A 19926-nucleotide genomic window follows, 5' to 3' on the forward strand; every position below is an offset into this window, starting at 1 on the left:
CTAAATAAATATCAAGATCTGGATTCTGCAAACATCCTCCTGATGAAGTATTGTTCAGAATAATGAAAATTTAAGTGTACAGAGCTATGCCACTGTGTACTCATTAAAAGTACAGCATGAAGTATTTTCTGTTCGCAGATCAAGGAGCAAACCTTTTAAGCAATTGGGAATTCAGCAATGACATTCAAGGATTGTGGAGTCTTGGGTTGTAGAATATTGCCCTTACAGAGCAGATGCTTTGCAATTGTGGAAAGAAATGATGAGACTGTGTTTGACTTTCTTAGGCTTCATCAGGAGTTGAAGAGGCTGACATATTACTATTTTCGTATGAATACTTGTTGTTACCTATTCAAAATCACCCCTTGCCACTACCCCACAACATGACCTACAAAATGTTATTTACTTCCAAAAATAATCATATTAATAAATGCGTTCACTCAAATATACAAAAGAAGAAAGTTAAAAGTATTAAATCCTTAAAACTACCTAAAAGCTGTTTTGAACACAGCTACAGAATTTTAGGAGCAAAAAGAAAGATCTTTCTAAAATTGCTGTCTGTTTAGGAAGAGGTTCATATGGCATTATGTCAGACTACAGAATCACACTGGTTATTCTGATTCCAAAAGCCATTGCAGCAAAAGTGGCATGAAAATTTTCCATTCAGTGTATTGCCCACCCTAAACCTCTGTCCCAACACTGCAATTTTACAAGATTAACTTAATCTGGAAGCTGGAATGTGCTTCCTTTCATGATATTTATTAAATTGAAAGGAATTCTAGAACGAGTTTTGTAATACAGTTTATTGTATTTTATCAGCTTCATTTAAAAATTGTGCTCTCTGTAAGTTTATAATAACATTCTCTAATCTGCTTCTAATATTCTGGGGATGTTGCTGTAGTATATGACAACAGGTCATATTTCCCAGGCAGGTAACAAAACCCTCATGGATTTCTTAATGTCAAACATACGGATATCAAGGAAGGGTTACAATTTGCCAGTGGGCTGGAAGCTTAAAGACCAAGCCAGTGTTTATACTCATGGTGAGTTATTACCAGGCTGCTGTGCAATAGCTTTCTTAAAAAGACTTTTTTTTCTAGTGCAGAAATCACACTGAAACAGGGAAAATCCTTTATTCCAGTCAAGACTTAGAAAAGACTGAAACCTTCTTATTCTAAGGGCTCCACTGACTGCAGATTTCTAACTCTCATAGGATGTGACAGAAGTGTTGTTTCGCTGTGCATTTTCTCCAAGGAAATTCTAAAGATGGTTGATAAGGATTAACCTTTTATTTTATGAACTGGTACATAAACCTTAATTACTTGTGCTGCATTATTGGCATAAGTAGCCCAGATGGACTCAGTTCATTTTTTTGGGCTTATACAAAAGAAAATTGAAGTAGAAGATACTGAGCAAAAATGAAAAAGGGGTCGAAACCAAAAAAAAAAAAAAAAAGCTCAAAAATGCCCTTCTTTCCTTTAAACCTGATCAGTTTTTTTCAGGAAATTAAACACTGAGACTAGTAGATTCAGATAGAAAACAGATGATGTTAGGCATAGGAATACTACAGAAGATTCAATGGCTGGGCAGCAGGGACATATGTGAATAATCAATGAAGTATTTCTGGAAAGAAGCTTTTATGTTTTTAATACTTAACACTTCATAACTGAGCCTAATAGGCTGAATAAAAAGAAGGCAGCACAAAATACAACTAGTAGGGTGAATATTTTTCCAGACACTAATTCTTTTAGGTCCTCTTCCCCCACTATTTCACAGTACCCAATCTTCCTTCATTGACTAATGTTCATTTTTTTTTCTTCTCCAAAAATTTTGCTTTACTTCTCAGTCAGAAATTCATGGAGCTGCCTCTCATAGTCCACTGCTGTACCTCTATCACTTGCTCAGAGAAAATTCTGTAAGTGCAGAGCAGACAATTTCTTGACAAACAAAAAAAGTTCAAAGTAACGGGTACAAATATAAAAGCTTCTTTTTAGTTACTTTTCTAACTTTGTCTCTTTTACTTACCAAGGTTCATACACTGAACTAAATTCATATGGTACATGAAGACATCTAGTGGCCAAATATTAACATTATTCACCAAAACCTACAAAGGTTATGTTTGCAAATTTTACTAACCCAGAATTGGAGAAATCAAATTTCTTTAGATGACCTATGAGTTCAGTCTCCATTTTAGTGCTGAAGTAGTTATCATTTGTGGCAATTACACTCTTGAGAACTATTGGCTGTGTTTTGCCAATTAATGGCATTTTCCTAACTCTCCTTCAAGGAACACATGGTTCATACTAAGATCTGATGCCAGAGTTAAAAAAAATTATTAAATAACTTACAGGTCACCAAAAATATATGTAAGTTGGTTTCTAGTATAATAAATACTGTAAGTATCCAAACATTTCCTTCATTCTTCTCTCATCCCCTTCCTCTCCCTACTATTTTCCCTCTTCATTTCCTATCCTATTGTTTGCATATCAAGGAAAATAAAATGAGTAAACATTAGAGAACAACATGGAACGGATCTTAATAGAGTAAAGTAATTAAATGTTTTCCCCCATTTCTAACAGTAAGCATGTGTATTAAACACAGTTTGAATTCACAGTTTCTCTCGTGCAGACAGTTGGTGGGTGATCTATTTTCAAATGTCTTTTGATAGAAACTTTATTTACAAAATAATTGGAAGCAGATTTTTAGAAATCACGTGCCATTTAAATGCATGCACAACCAAATGAAAAATACAACTGTGTTTTATTCTAGTAAACACTGTTCTCTGGTACCATTTGGTTAGGACAAGAAGATTAATATGTAAATTATTTAACAACTTCTGCCTCCTGACGGGTTGAAAAATCTTATCTATGCATGTGGAGAGAACCTTGACTCACCTCAAGAAATAAATATCACAAACTTCATAGAAGACTTTATAAAAATCTTGCAAAAAATTTTTATATGCAGAAATACAGGAAAATATGTAATGCAAAAACTATATGCATTTGTAAAAACATCTACCTGCTTGAACCTCCTGGCTAGTGATTTACAATAGCATTTAGAACATTAATTCCCACTTATCACATTAATTCTAATATTAAAAAAATTTTGCAATGTATTTTACCTTTCTTTCATTCATGTCATCATTTTGGCCTTCATAATGACCCTAGAGAAAGGAAATAATTTAATGATTGATGTAAAAGGAGATAAAACTAAATAAAAGATTACAGAATTGTTCCTACATTGTTGATTTTACTTTCAAGTCACAACTTGAAATGTACTTATATATGAGTTTTCATATTAGAATCACACAGAATATATTTTCATTGTTACAGACAGCAAACATTAATGTCTATGCACTACTGAGAGATACCAGCAGAGAACTAGAAATTTGATAGTGTATACATACATCATGAAGTGGGTATGCTGCATCATAAACATTGTTTGCTATTAGTGTGCTAATACCTAAATGAAAATAAAATTCAGATGGTCAGCAGGTAGGCACAGACAAACAGAAAACATCATTACAGATTTTGTTTTAAGACATTACCTAGAAGTTGTTAAAAAATGTATAAGCTAATGTGTTTGAAGTGTTGTTATTTTCTTCATATTGTATTGTGAAACATGTTTATGACAACAAAAGACTGCTACAAGCACTTCAATATCACTGTCCTGCCTCTTGTGAAAAATAAACAATGAACTCTTAAAAAAACCCCAAACAATAACCCAATGATGTTTAAAAAAATCTTTTAAACCAATGATGATGAGTGGTTTTAAGCTTAAGAGCAGAGAAATGGGGAAGCCTTAGTGACACATGAAACATAGTACTTTTGGGGGAAGGTCTCAGAAGACCAAAACAACTAGTAAATTTAGGGTGAACATGATGCATAATCATGGTTTGGCTGTGGACCAGAAAGATGGAAAGGATGGGAACATTAAAATATTTACCTCATGTCAAACAGGATCTTGAGCTGACCTGAGCTTGAAGTGCATCAGCCTGTATTTTCACCTTAGCATTAAAAAAATCCTGAAAAATCACTGCTAGTGCTTTGATCTCTACTAATGGCTTTTATTACACTATAAACCAGAACAAGCTATTAAAATAGAGAAAACTTTAAGTGAGAGGCAAAAAACCTCCACTGACAAAGTGCTCTTTCCCTTCCTACTGTGTCCTTGTAGGACGGATGGTTTCTCTCAAGCTTTCTCCTCAACACCTTCCAAAGACCTTAATTTTTCAACAGGTTCTAGAGATGTCTACAGGTATTTTTTTGTAAAGGAAACAGTGTAGTAATCATAACTTTAAAACTTTGCAGTGGGAAAAGGTAAGCATTTTTGATTGAAAAGGAGACAGCTTTTTGTTTTGGGGTTTTTGTTTGGGTTTGGTTTTCATGTAACTTCAAAAAAATTGTATCTCTATTTCAGGAAAACCTAAATTAATCTATTTTCCAGCCCAGCTGCTGTACCAAAGACATCTGTTGCTGGACAAAGTCACACCAAGACTGTGAAGAATCTTGCTACAGCACATTATTTTCCAGGTACATTATCCTTGGACATTGTGATCTGTCCATAAGTGGTCAAACTTGCAGAAAGACTTCCAGAAAACATGCCAGACAAGGAGCACCATCACTTCTTTACCACTAGGGAAATATGTGTCATGATCTCACAATGGATGGGATAAAAGAGAATAAGCACACCTATACATATTCTGAACCTCAAGAAAACAATAGCTCTGAATATTTCAGTTGTCCCCAAAGTGTCTTCAAAACGGTCGTATTTAAGTCATATATTTCACTAGGCAGCTCATGGAGATAATTTTTAAGGCTGTAGTAATAAAAATAATCTGGAAAGATGTATTATTCTATTGAAATGGCAAGAAAAATATGCTCCTGCAAGAAATAATACAACATATTGCACTTGAAATCTGAATTTTCAAAAGCAGATCATAGAGTAATCAAATCCAATTTTATAACAATTCATGAAATGCAAGTTATGTGCCAGATCCTGCACCTGTAGAAATGAAAAGCAATCTCCCATTACCATGTCCTATCCAAATCATGGTCCAAAAAGTCTGACTTTATATCTCAGAAAAAGCATTTGTTTCGACATCTACCTTTTTTTTTTTTTTTTGGTGAAAGTGTGCCAGCATACTTTTGTGTCCTGCTAGAAAAATCAATATTCTGTGAGATACCCAAGCAGTTCCTTTCAGAAGTGCACAAATAACTCCCTTCCCTCCACCTTACCCATGCTGTTCCTGGCCTTTGTAGACGTGCGCTTCAAAATTTCCCTCACCTGCGGAAAAGAAGAGTGGGATAACACTCAAATCCACTTTTAGCAGTACTTTCACCATGGAGCTACAAATAAACCAAAGCTTTAAAATAGGTGTCTTCTGTAGTGTTCATTTGCACGTATATTTAAATGATTTAGCATGTGGATCATCTGCCCTAAGACTTGTAGGCTAAATCCTGCTGGGTCACATCCTTATAAAACTATATGAAGTATAGTTGAATATTATATGAATGTATATATGTGGAATATATATATTGTGGAATAAAATCTGATTAAAAATTAGAAACAGGGCTTAAAAGAGCTTTGAATAAGGGAGAGGAGTCAGTAGTTTCCATGTATAACACATCCTACTCCTGGACCATTGTGCAGCTCCAGAAAGGGATTTCTTACATACATATGACTTCTTAGTGTTTTATAGGAACAGAGAAATGCATAAATTGATGAGATTAGCAAAGTATTTACCACCATTCCCTGCTAAAGCAAATCCCACCCACCATAAGAAGGTAATATGTTACTTTTGTTAACTTACTATTCGGCTGCGGGTGGCATTGTCAAAAAAGGTGTCTTTGTCTTTGATGTTATACCTAAAACAGCAAAAGGAAAAAAAATCAGTTCTCTTGTGAGACATGGAAGTAATAATTAAGAAAACATATAAGCCTCTAATTTAGAATTCATTTAGAAACCGCAGCTAATAAGAAAAACAGATGTTTAAAGGAAATAAAATATAGATGACATAGTACAGCATAATAGACTATGTTATTTAAGACACAGACATTCCGAGTTTTACCTGAATTGCAGTTATGCTGGGCATAAAAATGCACAGTTATTAACTAATATAAAATAATAACCTGTCTATTGTTTACATAATATGACCTTTTAATATTTTTCTTATAACATCCACTCAACACTACAACATTCTGAGGTGATGTTATTAGGTTTCAATCAGCCTAATGCACATGTTCATTACTCTTTTCCAGGCGACCAAACAGTCAGCATTTCACTTGCTTTCAAATAGCCATTCCACTGGAATTATGCCTTCCCTTAAACCTTAAAAATCATCATATGTGAAATTAGCTTCCCAGCTTATTCTCCTCCATCAATTTGACTTGTATTCAGAATTAATTAAACTTGTCAGAGGGCAATAAATGATACGGCAGGTCAGTGTATTTATTACTGAATTTTATTTATCAAACATAAATACAAGGAGACACTCACAAGTTTAAAAAAAGAATGTTTAATGTCAAACTGGACCCAGAAATATTATTCTGAGTGAAAGGGCAAGTGTCAAGAATTCCTTATCTGCATATTATTAGACAAGTTTTAATTACTATGATAAATCTATCAAGAGGGAAAATATTATCAGATTTTTACTAGTTCTCTGTTTCTTCAAAACAGGCAGTAATATCCTGAACAAAATAATCAGGAATTTGGTGGTAGGATTTTTGCATTTCAAGCTAAACACATGGATATTTTATTTGATGCACTGCTTCCAATGCTTTGCAACTTAGGTTTCTGTTAATCCACTGAAAATCTGACAACTTAAGCATTTCCTCAGGATTTCCAGAAATATTCAATGAATTTCTGAATTTTGAATGAAATACAGGTTGAAAAAATGACAACATTTAATGATAAATTACAGCTTTCTTCATTGTTTATCACATTTTCAAATACTCACAAATAAATTTTCTCTCTGGAAAATGGGTAGGACAGGTTTTTCATCTTAGTATTTTCTTGTTGTGGCACCTGGGGTTGCAGAGGTTCAGTCAATTTGCACCATATTTCGTTTAATGTCTTGAGTATTCCTCCTTCTTCTGTGATTTCATACATCTGAGGAAATAAAACCAGTCATTAGCAGTTGCCTTCAAAAAATCCACTAAAATGAAGAAAAAAACCAAAGATTTGCTACACACATGTGTTTAAATCTGTAATTAAATAAGTGTTTTCTCTGAAGACATATTCCCATATAGTACCAAGCACCTGAACCCATATGAGTTGCTGTGGTAGTTTAGTCTAGGCCTTCCTTGGTGACCAGTTTGTAACCAAGGAAGTGCCCAGATTTACCCGGTATTCCCTACGATTTTTACATAAGCCGGGGTATAAAAAGAAAGGAGGAGAGGCCTTCGTTCTCTTTTCTTCCGGCGGCTTGGAGGTGCAGGTTCCCTGCTGTTGAGTCTGTCGGGTTGGGGAGCGAGGCCTGGTAAGGCCTTGCCGACCTTGGGAGGCGGAGGTTGCCGGCGATCGTTCCAGAGCGACTCTTGGTTGTCCCAAGGAGAGTAGTAAGATATTCTTTTCCTAATTCTCTTAGTTGTAAGATCTTGGGCTATTGATCAGGATATATATATTTTATTTTGGTTTTGTTCCTTTTTTTCCCTTCCCCCTTCCCTTTCCCTTTCCCTTGTGAAATTGTATATATATTTCAATTGTATGTAACTGTAATATAAGTGTAAATATATTTATATATGTTGCTTTAGCTGTCTCTCTCTCGTTTCGGTTTTTCTTGGTTGGTTTTTTTCCCTCTTCTCCCTGAGGTTTGGCGGGGGGACGGACTTCTTGTGGTAAGGTTTGGAGACTTGGCAGGGAGCCAGCTTCAAAACATATCAGTTGCACTTCCAAAATGCTGCTTTCAGAGAAAAACTCAGAGCAGAATTGTTAATACAAGAAATACTGTCGAATCATAAAATCTGTTGCCGTGGGATTTAGGTGCTGAAAAAATCTCCCGGAGCAGTTAATTAGGGGTGAGATAAGAAAGGGTTTATTATGCCAAGGCAAAAGATGTTACATTGTATAATACCACCCATCCAATCCCAGATGTGTCCACCCTGTGGCCTTTGCTCTGGACCGCCCCAGGTCTACCCCCTGAAAATGGGTCTGGGGTGTATTTTGGGGCCCTCTGTTCATCCATCTTCATCTTCTTCAGAGCACAAAGGGTACGTGGTTACCTAATTCTTGACTTCATTTTGTTGTTCAGGCCCTGATATACTGTTCTCCAAACAACCTAGGCCTTGCCTTGACAAAAGACTAAACATTTCTACTGGATTCGGGGGTAGGAGTGATATAGGGAGCATAGAATAGGGTAAGAGGGTTAAGGAATGTGTAAACAAGGGTGCTACAGGGAAAGGGATGCTGTTTTTAGAGTCTACTTCCACAACTTATAAAACTTACAAGGCTTATAAGTATTAGAAAAATAAAAAACCCTTAGGGGCTTAAGGCATCAAATCATAGAACAGTTTGGGTTGGAAGGGACCTTAAAGATCATCTCATTCCATCCTTCTGCTACAGAAAGGGACACCTTCTACTAGACCAGGTCGCTCAGAGCCCCATCCAACCTGCTTGGACACTTCCAGGGATGGGGCAGCCACAGCTTCTCCAGCCAACCTGTGCCAGGGCCTGGCCACCCTCGCAGGGAAGAATCTCTTCCTAATATCCAATCTTTCAGTCAAAGATGATTTTGTTATATTTTATCCCAAAGAAATCTAACTAAACTAGGAGCTGCAGGGAGATGATAGAAAGGCAGAGTGATTATTTTGGCTTTGTAACTGGAAATACAGAGAGCAAACAAAGCAGGACGGGCCTTTACCTGCTGCAAATTACACTGCCCCAGCAGCATAAATAATTGGTGGGTGATAATTGCTATATGGTGTGACAGCACATGAACACATGCCATTAGAAGGGAGGATGGCAGGTTTGTGGCTGTGGAACAGTTCTAAGTGCAAGGATACAGCTTTTGCTGGTTTAGATTGATGTGAAGCCCTTGGGACCTTCTTAGAAATATGAAGGTATTTTTCCCTGAAACACAGATAACCTCACCAAACATGTCCTCATCACAGCACATTCCTTCCAGCCCTTCCACCAGCTTTGTTGTCCTGCTCTGGATGCCTTCAAGGACCTTCACATCCTTCTGAAATCGTGGGGCCCAGAACTGCCCCCAGCGCTCCAGGGGGTCCCAGCCCAACGCTGGGCACAGCAGGAGGATCCCCTCTCTGACGGGCTGGGCAGGCTGTGTTTGATGCCCCCCAGGATGGGCTTTGCCCTCAGGGCTGCCAGGGAACACACTGCTGCCTCACAATGCCCCTGTACCCCCAGATCCCTCTCTGCAGGGCTGCTCTCCAGCCACACCTCACCCAATTTGTACCTGTGCCTGTCAGACCCCACCACTTGTTGAATTTCACACTATTGATTATTGCCCAATACTCCAATCTATCTAGATCCCTCTGCAAGGCTTCTTGTCCCATAAAGAGGGTCAACAGCACTTTCCATTGTCAGTAAACTTGTCAATGGTGCATTCAACTCTTGCATTCAAATAATTGATAAATATATTAAGCAGATCTAGCCCAAGAATTGAGCCCTGAGGTCACCAGCCACTACAGCACTTAGAGCCCTGACCCCTTCAACCCAGCTCTTCATCCAGCATTCAATGTGCTGCTCATCTCATAGTCAAACCTGTCCAGAAGGATGCTGTGAGGGATAATATCCAAAGGTTTACTAAAATCCAGAAAAAAAATCACATCTACTGCCTTCTCATTGTCCACTAGACAGAAAACCTTATAGCAGAAGGGCATAAAATTGGTTAGACAGGACTTTCCCTTTGTGAAACCATATTGTCTGTGCCTTTCAATTCCACCTGGAATGACCTTCTCCACAATTATTCCCAGTACTGAGATTAGAATAACAGGTATGCAATTTCCTGGGTCTTCCCTCTTGTAAATTCTAATAACAGTGTTTAGCTTCCAGTCGGTGAGTACCTCCCTAGACTCCCGAGACAGATGATTGAAAGGGGTCATGCTAACTCCTTCAGCACTCTGGGATGAATTCCCAAGGTCCTGTGGACTTAGGAACATTCAGCTGATGCAGACAGTCCCTTAAGAATTCAGTGTCCACAAATGGAAAGTCTCTGTTCCCACAGCTGTGGTCCTCTGACTTAGAGGACCAGGCAGCCCAAGGTCTACCATTAATATAAAAGACTGAGGCAAAAAAAAAAAAAACCACTGAAGGCCTCCACTTTTTCTTCATCCCCATTTGTCAGGTGAAGGCCTCCACTTTTCTTTTATCCCCATTTGTCAGGTGACCATCTTCAACAAATATTGGTCCAATATTTTCCTTACACCACCTCTTGCTGTTAAGACACTTTAATAAGCCTTTCTGTAGTATGACACAACACTGGCCAGTTTTAACTCTGGATGAGCTTTGGCCTTTTGCGTTTTCTCCCTGAATATGTGAGTCACAGCTCTGTAATCTTCTTGTGAGGCCTGGCCTTGTTTCTGGAGATGGAAAATTTCTTTTTCGTCTTAAGCTCCACGAGCAATTCCCTGTTCAATCAAGCAGGTCTTCTGCCCCACTTGCTTGACTTAAGCTGGTATTACAAGGTCCTACAGTTTTAAAATATGGTCTTAAAGCTGACCAGCAGTCATGGACCCCTAAGCCCTCAAAAGCAGATTCCCAGGGAACGCTGCTAACTAGCTCACTGCGTAGCTTTAATTTTGCTCTCTTGAAATTTAGACAAGACAGCCTCGTACCATCACACATCCCACGAGTCCTTCTCTATTTATCAATATTAAGTCTAGGAGGGCACCTTTCCTAGCTGGCTCATCAAATCCTTCAACACACTTCAGGAACTGGTCAGACTTGTACATGACAGCAGTACAATAGTCCCAGTCAATGTTTTGGAATTTGAAATGTAATTTCTCCTAGTTGCCTTTAGAATAACTGATCAGCCCTATCACCCTGGCAGGGCAAACAATACACCCACAACAACATCTGCTTTGTTTTCCATTCCCCTAATCCTCACCCAGAAGCTCTCAACTTTATAATCTCTAACTGCAACTTTGCCTTTCCATACAGTACGTTCCATCTCTGCCTATCCCTCCTGAACAGCCTTTAGTCCTCCATCCCAGAACTCCAGTCGTGGGACTCATTCCGCCAAGACTCATTAATCCCAGAGACATCACAGCTCTGGGAATGGAGCAATGTTCCCAGTTGTTCCCTTTTTTTTCTCCTACTGTTTGTTCCCTGCACTCATATTTGAGTGTGGCCCAGTCTCACTCACCAAAAACAACTGTATTATCCTACCCAGAAGTTTATATATAGTAAAAAGTGCTCAAAAGGTACTTCTTCCCAGCCTGTCATTTGTTCTGAAAGATGATTTAAGACTGAACAATTAAAAAATAAATTGCAACCAATTTGTTGTGTTTGGAGTTGGAGAAGTATTTTCCACGGAAAATACTTTTTTAATGGCTTCATGGGATCCTTGAATAAATAAAATAACATCACAAAAAATACCTAATGTGCCTTGAGAACAACGTTTTGTCTCTCTGAACAAAAATAGAATTTTCTTTTAGTGGTTACTGACTAAATTTTTCATTTTGTGTTGCCAAATCCCCAATATACAAGATTTCAGTTTTTTCAAAGTTGATTTTTTATTCTTTTTCCAACTGTCTTTAATTAAAAAAAAAAAAAGTCATAGGACAGGAACAGAATTTTCCTGTCAAGCTTGGTTTCTGGTAGTGCTGCCATTTTTTCACTAGAGACAACAAATGATTCTTTTTCTCCCAATCAAAGGAGACAAGGGGATGCAGAACCATTTGTGAATGACTAGGGAGGCCATTGGAGACCAGCAGCTCCTGGAAAGACCTTAACTCGGACCAACATCATGGCAATATTCATCCATTAAAATAGTGTAAAATTTGCTGTAGTGCATCTGCAAAATGATAGAAGACAATTCCCATAAGGGCAGAGGAGGAAGAAATGAGCAGGCACTAAAAATGCACAAAAGGAATGAAGCTGGGAAGGGATCAAAGAGACTGTTAAATATGTAGGTTCATTTCTAGAAAGTTTCTAGAGATACTGTAGTTATCCAAAACCTCCTCATTTTCAAAGATTGATCAGAAATATGCAGATTTTTTCCCCTGGGGTGCAAACACAATCCAGCAAGAGTATGCAAGCTTGATTTGGCCAATCTGCCGACAATGACAGATTGTAACAGCCTGATATGTGAACAACATTGAAGGGTTTGCTGGGTGAAAACAATCAATATGAAAAAAAACCCTCAAACGAACAAAAAAACAAACAACTCTGTGGAATAAAATAAAATTAATCTGTCTCTTAATTCTAATGACAATTCAAAGAAATAAGTGTTCATCAGTGCAATTGAAGAGTACCAATAACTGAAAGCACAAGACAGTTCCTCTGACTTCAGTGGAGTTGTTAGCCAACGTGCTAAATCATTGCAGGGCCACAGATTTGGGGATCTGCTACACAGAATTTACAATGTTTGCCAGCAACTCTTCTAAAAACAGACTGTAAGGAAGATAATGAGCTGAAGCTTTAATGACAATAGGCAGATCCGAATTCACTAAGTCATTAATACCACCAGAACACATTCTCTGGGCATCTGCAGACTTTAGAGAAGTCTTAAGGCAATGTCCAGTTATCACACTACCTTTCATACTTCACCTCACCTTTGAGGAAAAGTCCTTGACAAAAATACAAGCAGCCACTGCCTTCTCAGTTTTCAAAGCCCCCCCTTAAAAGCTACCTCTGTCATCACTCTCCTGGATGCTGACTATCAGCCAGCTGCCTTTGAAAACCCCCTCGGAAATCCCATCTTAAATACGACTCTGAACAGTAAATCGTCCCAAAACATTTCATGTAAAACACGAAATCATCATGTAAAACAATAAGCCTGACTGCTCATCTGCTCTGATTTTGGAAATAAAGTAGCTCCATGGGTTTCTATGCAGTTAATGACCATTCTGATCCCTCCTCCCTCAGTCATACAATTTGTTGACAGGAAATGGGAGATACCTACCTTTTTGGTGGGCATTTTTATTTTAAGGAGTTCTGCTTCTCGACTAAGCACTTGCCAAGGTGCATGGATACGGACAAAACTCAATCCTTGGCTCTTATTCTGAAACATAAAACAAAGTCAAAACAATGTATTTAAATATTATTGAACAGAAGCAGTACTGTTCCAAAGTGACAGCTCCAACTAAATCATTCATCAGTAGGCAATCACAGGGAGTAGTCAATTTGTGTTACAACTGGGCTCCAAAGCGACATTTTCCTTAAAAGATGAATCTTCTAATGCTCTAAAATCCATAAATCTCCTGCATTCAGTGTAGCTGTGTGTGCACCACGATGACAGAAGGCTACAGGTCCAGATTTTGGAATCATGTGAACAAGAAACCCCAAGCTAGAGCTTTTTTGTGTGTTGATATTTTGTAAAGTTATCTGGCTTCATTAGTGAGCTTTTATGTCCATCTGAACCAGCAAGGAAAAACATTTCTCCTGCTCTGGCTGGGCTTTGCTTTAGGCTCCCACTTTCAGTTTTGCCCAGCTGTTTCTCAGACCCTTCATCAGATTAGTAGCTCCTTGCAGGGGATCAGGCCCAACATTTGTTGCCCTAAATATCTGCAGTTGAGGTAGGAACCCTAAAACATGCAAATTTAACTTCTGAAGAGAGATATGAGCCTCATACTCATGTAAATAACTGGTTATGCTGTGCAGAAGCATAAGACTGCACAGGAGGGCTTCTGCACAGCCAGTTTGCTGGAAGCTGGGCTGTTGAGGGAGTGATGCCCTCATAGCACATCTGACCTACACCAAGGCCCTCTGAGAGCATAAAGCAGCACCCCTGGCAAAAGCACAACAATTAAATGCAGGCAGGTTGAGACAGACTTTTCCTCAATGCACACAAAGAAATGATATCAGCAAATCACAGAGATGAATGCTTGCTGTGGAAACGTAGGGAAGAAAAGTTGGATGGGAGATTAGAAAGAGAATATCAGAGAAGTCCCAAGGCAACCACCAGCTATCATACTGCACCTCACCTTTGAGGGAATTTCCTTGACAAAAATCCCAACAGCTACTGCCTTCTCAGCTTCCAAAGGCCTCCTTAAAACTCACCTCTGTCATCACTCTTCTGAATGCAGACTGTCAGACCATATCCTTTTGGGAAGGACATGGAAGTGGACACAAGTAGGCTTTCAGGAAGAATTTCTTCACTGAAAGAGTGGTCAGGCATTGGCAGGGGCTGCCCAGGGAGGTGGTGGAGTCCCCATACCAGGAGATGTTCAAGGAATGACTGAATGTGGCACTCGGTGCTCTGGGCTGGTTCAGAAGGTGGGGATCGGTCACAGGTTGGACTCGATCTTGGAGGTCTTTTCCAACATAAATAATTCAGTGATTTGGTGATTCAAAGGTTTGATTAATGCTGAGATTAATGATCTTTATGTATCTGTGGGCACACTGGGGCATATTGTCACCTTGTTTTTCCTCCACATATGTGTGTAAGGATCAGGACAGTCCCCTGCCCTCAGGGAAGCATGAGCCTCTATTTGCACTCCCTAATATAACCTGAAATTAAGAAGTGAGGCAAGAAAACTGAAGCAGGGTGTCCAACTTGATGAGAAACAGAACTGGGTCACACGTTGGGCTTAAAAGCAAAACTGGGGTGCCCCACATGTGCCCATCATACACACAAATAGTTGCATGTGTCTAGAGAAAGGATGTTAACAGATAAAGCTCAATGTGACTATGATCAACAGGCAGCATAAGTCTACAAAGCTGGGAACATAGGTCATATCCATGGAAATGTAGCATCTTCTGTTGGAAATTGACTCCAAGAAAGTTCTATTTATCAAAAGCTTTGAATTAAGAGAAATTTTCAACAGAAATAAAAGAGTGTAAATATATGTCTACATCTAAAATACTGTGTAGCACTTCTGCCTCAGGAAAGCCTCTCCTCTTAGTAATTTTTTTGTTTGTTTTGCCTACTATTTATTCCAGCTTCCAAGGCTATGTCATATCACATTGGCATCAACATTTGCAATGAGTTTGTAATCTTTTTAAAGTATATAAATGCTTGCAGCTTCATGTAAACCCCCATGCATTTGCTGAATGTTTCCTAATGCCTCCTTTTTAAAAAAGAAAGTTAGATGGAAATGAGCTAACATTTCTTCAGTGGACCAGTGCTATTTTAAAGAGAAGAATGAGCTGCAGAATGACTCTTTCATCAGCCCACTGGGGAAGTCAGCTTTAAGAGAAGGAAGTAAAAATTTACTGGGCATGAGCAGATGTTCTGGTAATCATCTGCTGAAAATAGATTAATAGCAGATGAGAGTTTAAATTTCAGTGGGTGAAGATCAGGAGGCTTCTTCTCAGCTTTTTGGCTAAAATCAAGCATGTGTCCCCTGTCTGGGGGACTATATTCCACATTGACAAGAGGAGGGACAGTCTGATCTAATTGGTTGTTTCCAGCTCAGGCTCATATGACTACACAGATTGCAAATAAAATCAGTCAAATAATTTGAGAGAAAAGAATATGACCTTTGTATATTTGAACAAAAATATGTTGGAAGGTTGTGCTGCTCATGAAGTGATATCAGATGCTGAGGAATCAGACCATTAAAAATCTTTAAAAGGCTTAAAAATCACCCCAAGGTAGGAAATGGAGATAATTTTAATAAAGACTAATGCAAAGTAAATGAAGTAGGGAAAACAGGACCAGCTGATTCCTGTTCCATGGCAAACAAAAGATGCAGAACAATGGACTGCTGAATATTCAGCCTGGGGTTATTAGAACCATATCTCCCATCTCTTCCTATATATTCCTACCATTCAAATGAAGCAGAGAAATTTAAAATACATTTTAAATCATCAATCTCATATCATATCTCAAGGGATAAACCATCTAGCTAGTTTCCTATGGGTCACCAAAATAAAAACCTGCAGGGCTACCCTTCTGTTAAGGCTCCTTTCCCCACTTTCCAAGGCTTCACCTGCAACAGTTCCAGGTGTCTTTGCATGCCCTTTTTGTCATTATCCTTATAATGTCTGGCAAAGGTCTGTTCAACTAACTTATTCCCAGAGTGCCTATTGTGTTGCAAACATCACCAGGAGTTAGGACTTGCTTTTCTCATTGCCAGAGTGGGTTCATAACTGTTTGCTGGAGACATCCCCTGAAGGGTGTCGTCTGCTGAATCCCCTGAAAGGATCAAGGTTCGTGTGTTTGTCAGTTTGCTCTGATGAACTGCTGTCACTCTGCTGTTTTCAATGCTCAAAATCACCACTGCTGATTCATTGTACTCTGGCTGCGTCACTAAAGCCAACATGTAGTGCTGGCTAAGGTTATTTTTGTTAGACTATTCACTTGTTATTTAATACAGCCATCCTTAATCCAGTCCTTTTCCACTTACAGCTGATGTCCCACAGGACTTTATCCTTGGCCCTGCATTTTTCTGTGTCTGTATCACTGCACTCCCCGATTATATTATTCAAATGACTAATTATTCCTATGCAGATGACAAACAGATTTGTTGCTCTCATGATCCCTTTTTTTTTTTTTTGGTCAAATCTATATTCCATATTACAGAGTTCTTCCAATAAGTTTCAAGGGTGGAAGTTTTTCAATAAGTTATTTCACAATTATTCAAGACATATTTATATCTTGGCTTCTTTTCTGTTTTCTAAAGTTGAATTAGGTTTTCCCATTTCAATAGGAAAACTCAGCATTAAAGTCAAATGGAAGGAAATCTGGAAGGTCTGCTTTGTTTTTCAATCAGCACATGAAGAAAAAATATATTGGGTTTTTCTTCCAGTCTATCATGTATTCTTAGTAGTTTAAAGCAGGACTTTAACAACAGTCTACATTGCATTTTTTCTGTCTTAGAGTGGAAATGTACAGGGTGAGTAAGATTTAAATTTCTCCAAGGAGACTTTTTCGATCTTTCCTGCCTTAACAGTAAAATACATTAGGACCTGCATCAACTGCAAGTCTAAGATTTATTGCAAACTTATCATCATCAAGGCCATAGCAGAAAAAACCCACGCAACTACAAAAGCTCTCATATAGATGTACATGAAGGATGAACTTCTATTGGTTATAATTTGACTAGTGATAACTCAAAAACTGATTATTATGGGTTTTACTGAAAGCTGAACATTCTGAAACATGGCCAGACAAGCAGAACTAAGTGAGACTAAGTTTATTTAGGCACCTTTAATATGAGCTAAGTCAAATGGTACTAAAGATAATAATCATATTTTTCAGTCACAGCCAAGACAACAGAAAGGGCAAAACCAATAATTTTATTCAGACTCTTTTTGTAGTTAGCATATTGCTCCTAGGAATTTTGCAAATACAAAATTGATTGCTGAATGCAGTATTTTAGTGAGTATTTCTCATTATTTCCTCATCATGAAATCACTAATCACTTATTCTTTATTTAAGGAATATAGCGATATATAAACTATATGCTAAATAAATAGTTATTTTAAAATGCTTGTCCAAAGAAATACCTCTCTGCTGCGTATCTTAACAAGAAAAAGAGTAACACTGAGGGGTTGAAAGAAGCTGAAAAAATTCATCAACTTACTGTATAAGGGACACCAAAGGAACTGCTAATCTTTATGATTAAAAAAAAAAACAAACATAGAAAATGAAAAGGCATAAACAATAAAACCTGAAGCATGTAAACTTCCTTCTTAAAAGACAAACTAACTGGAATTTAAACATTTTCAGTTTTTATTAAATAGACGGGAAAATACCAGACACACACAGACAGGAACTTCTAATTGCTTCAGGTAATATAATGAGACATCTTTTGCTGACATTGGTAACACACACGCATTAGGAAAGCAACAGTGAGGCAGTTTGTAGAGGGGGGGGAAAAAAAGACAGGTCCTAGTAGTTCAGTAAAAATAATCATCTTCCCATTTATTCCATCACCAAATGGATCCGTCATGTCTGCAAATGCAATTGTACAAGATTAATGTCTACTCTGCTGATGCCAGCCCTGGACATCGAGGCAAATAACAATGTGATGTGATAGTGCAAATAAAACACAATTTCTTGTTATTATCACAGACCTCTGGCCACGGCTATTTCCCAAAAGCAGAGCCAAGTGCTGAGCTTTTGGCCTCCAGCACGGGCAGCACTGGATTGCATGACACAGCACTGCCAGATCCAGACAGCGACTGCAGAAGTGTCTGTGCTCTGGGCCAGATGTATTGAATCTCTATCTGTACAAGGGACGGTGCTTTTCTGTCCCAAAAGCTTTGTATCCAAGATACAAAATCAGTTCATCACCAAGCATGGATACCAAAGGGTGTGACACTTGCACGAGCAAAAGGAAGTGCAGGGCACTAGTCCAGGTGAGACATCAAGACCCAGAATGTCTTGACAGGGATATGTCAGTCCAAAGCAACTCCTTGCTCGTGTTATCTATACAACTGGAGGCAATTAATTTAATGCTGTGTCTGATTAAATGAAGATAATGGAATGTGAGGATGTATATGTTATAGATTGAGAAGTGCTCAAGTAATACAACAAACAAATAAGAGAGTGTGGCTACATCTTGTGCATCTTATAACTTTCACAATTTCCTTCAAGAAACTGTAGTCTTTTGCCAACCTTTCCCTTTTCTATTTTCATTATTTCTCCAGGTTATAGATTTACCTTACTACACGTGTATATAGACATGCTCAGGTTATGATTTCACACCTTGAGCAACGCTGCTATAATTTACCCATTTTGACAATTTGCCTTTCTCTTCTTTAATTTCTACCAAGACTGACAGTGTAAATCTCCTGTTTATTTTATTCTCTTACTCCCACCTGTGAACATGACCAGTTAAGGAATATATTAGTGTGTACAAGCAGAGAACAGAACACCCTGGCATGAAAAATCTGGCCAAAACACACTAAAAAAAACCAAAAAAACCCAACACTATAATGTGAATTTCTTAGATAAAGCACTGTGGAATGAAACAGTTGACTTTGCTAATCCTCTGCAATGTTTCTCCATGGCACTGTTACCTTTCCAACCAAAATCTTCCCACTCATGTATAGACAGGAAGTGTCTCTGAATGGAAGATGATACAGGAAGCCTGAAAACACAGGCATGCTTCCCCTGAAGAAGATGGAAATTTTTAATGGCACGTAACAGAATGAAAACGAGCTGTTAGAAACTCAAGCACAAATGTAGAATAGATTGGTGAGTCTGCCAAATAAAGAGGCACAGACCTGTGCATTCCTGCAGTACTCCATGCAGGACATACATGGAGGCGAGCAACAAACATGCCAGGATTGTCAGTCATTTTAATTCCTTCTAAATACACAGTTTGGATTTTAAAATTGCTTTACTTTTCTTGTTATTTTCCAAGTGTTTATCCATGGGCACTAATTACTAAAGCATGAAAAACGTGACTTTTAAATGTAAAGCAAAATCATCCCTATTTGTTTAGAATAATTTTATCAGAAGATTTCTCATATGTCAATGACACAAATTTCTTGCTGCAAAAGCATAGCACAATTTCAATACATCTTCTGAGACTGAGGAATACCATATAAAATAACAAAATGCAAAATCGAAAGCCCCACACATAAGTCAAACTTCCTCAAAGAGGAAGGGAGGAGTGTATCTCCTCTGCCACCTCCTGTATTTCAGCAGTGTCAATGGAAAATCACGTAATCAGCTGACCTGGCTACACTCTGTGCCAAATATGCCAGAAAATAAGCCACTATTCTGTAAAATACATCATATCAAACTTGATTATCAATAATAAAATCAACAAACTTCTTGAGGCCAAAGAGTTAACATTAGAAAAGGGCAAAATGTAATTCCCCTTGAGGGAATGAGACACACTAATC

The 19926-nt window shown here is 38.2% G+C and overlaps 1 protein-coding gene across 1 annotated transcript in view; it reads right to left on the reverse strand.

Moving 5' to 3' along the window:
* The window catches only part of ANO2 (anoctamin 2), a 123993-nt gene extending 116661 nt beyond the window's left edge, over positions 1-7332 (reverse strand). The window contains 6 exon segments of the mRNA XM_032688969.1: positions 3119-3160; positions 3404-3459; positions 5235-5283; positions 5810-5864; positions 6956-7107; positions 7191-7332. Of these exon segments, the coding sequence (XP_032544860.1) occupies positions 3119-3160; positions 3404-3459; positions 5235-5283; positions 5810-5864; positions 6956-7107 (354 nt within the window). The 5' untranslated portion in view covers positions 7191-7332.
* Between the last annotated feature and the right edge of the window lie 12594 nt (positions 7333-19926).

The sequence above is a fragment of the Chiroxiphia lanceolata genome, chromosome 5, assembly GCF_009829145.1.
Source record: "Chiroxiphia lanceolata isolate bChiLan1 chromosome 5, bChiLan1.pri, whole genome shotgun sequence".
Classification (NCBI taxonomy): Eukaryota; Metazoa; Chordata; class Aves; order Passeriformes; family Pipridae; genus Chiroxiphia; species Chiroxiphia lanceolata.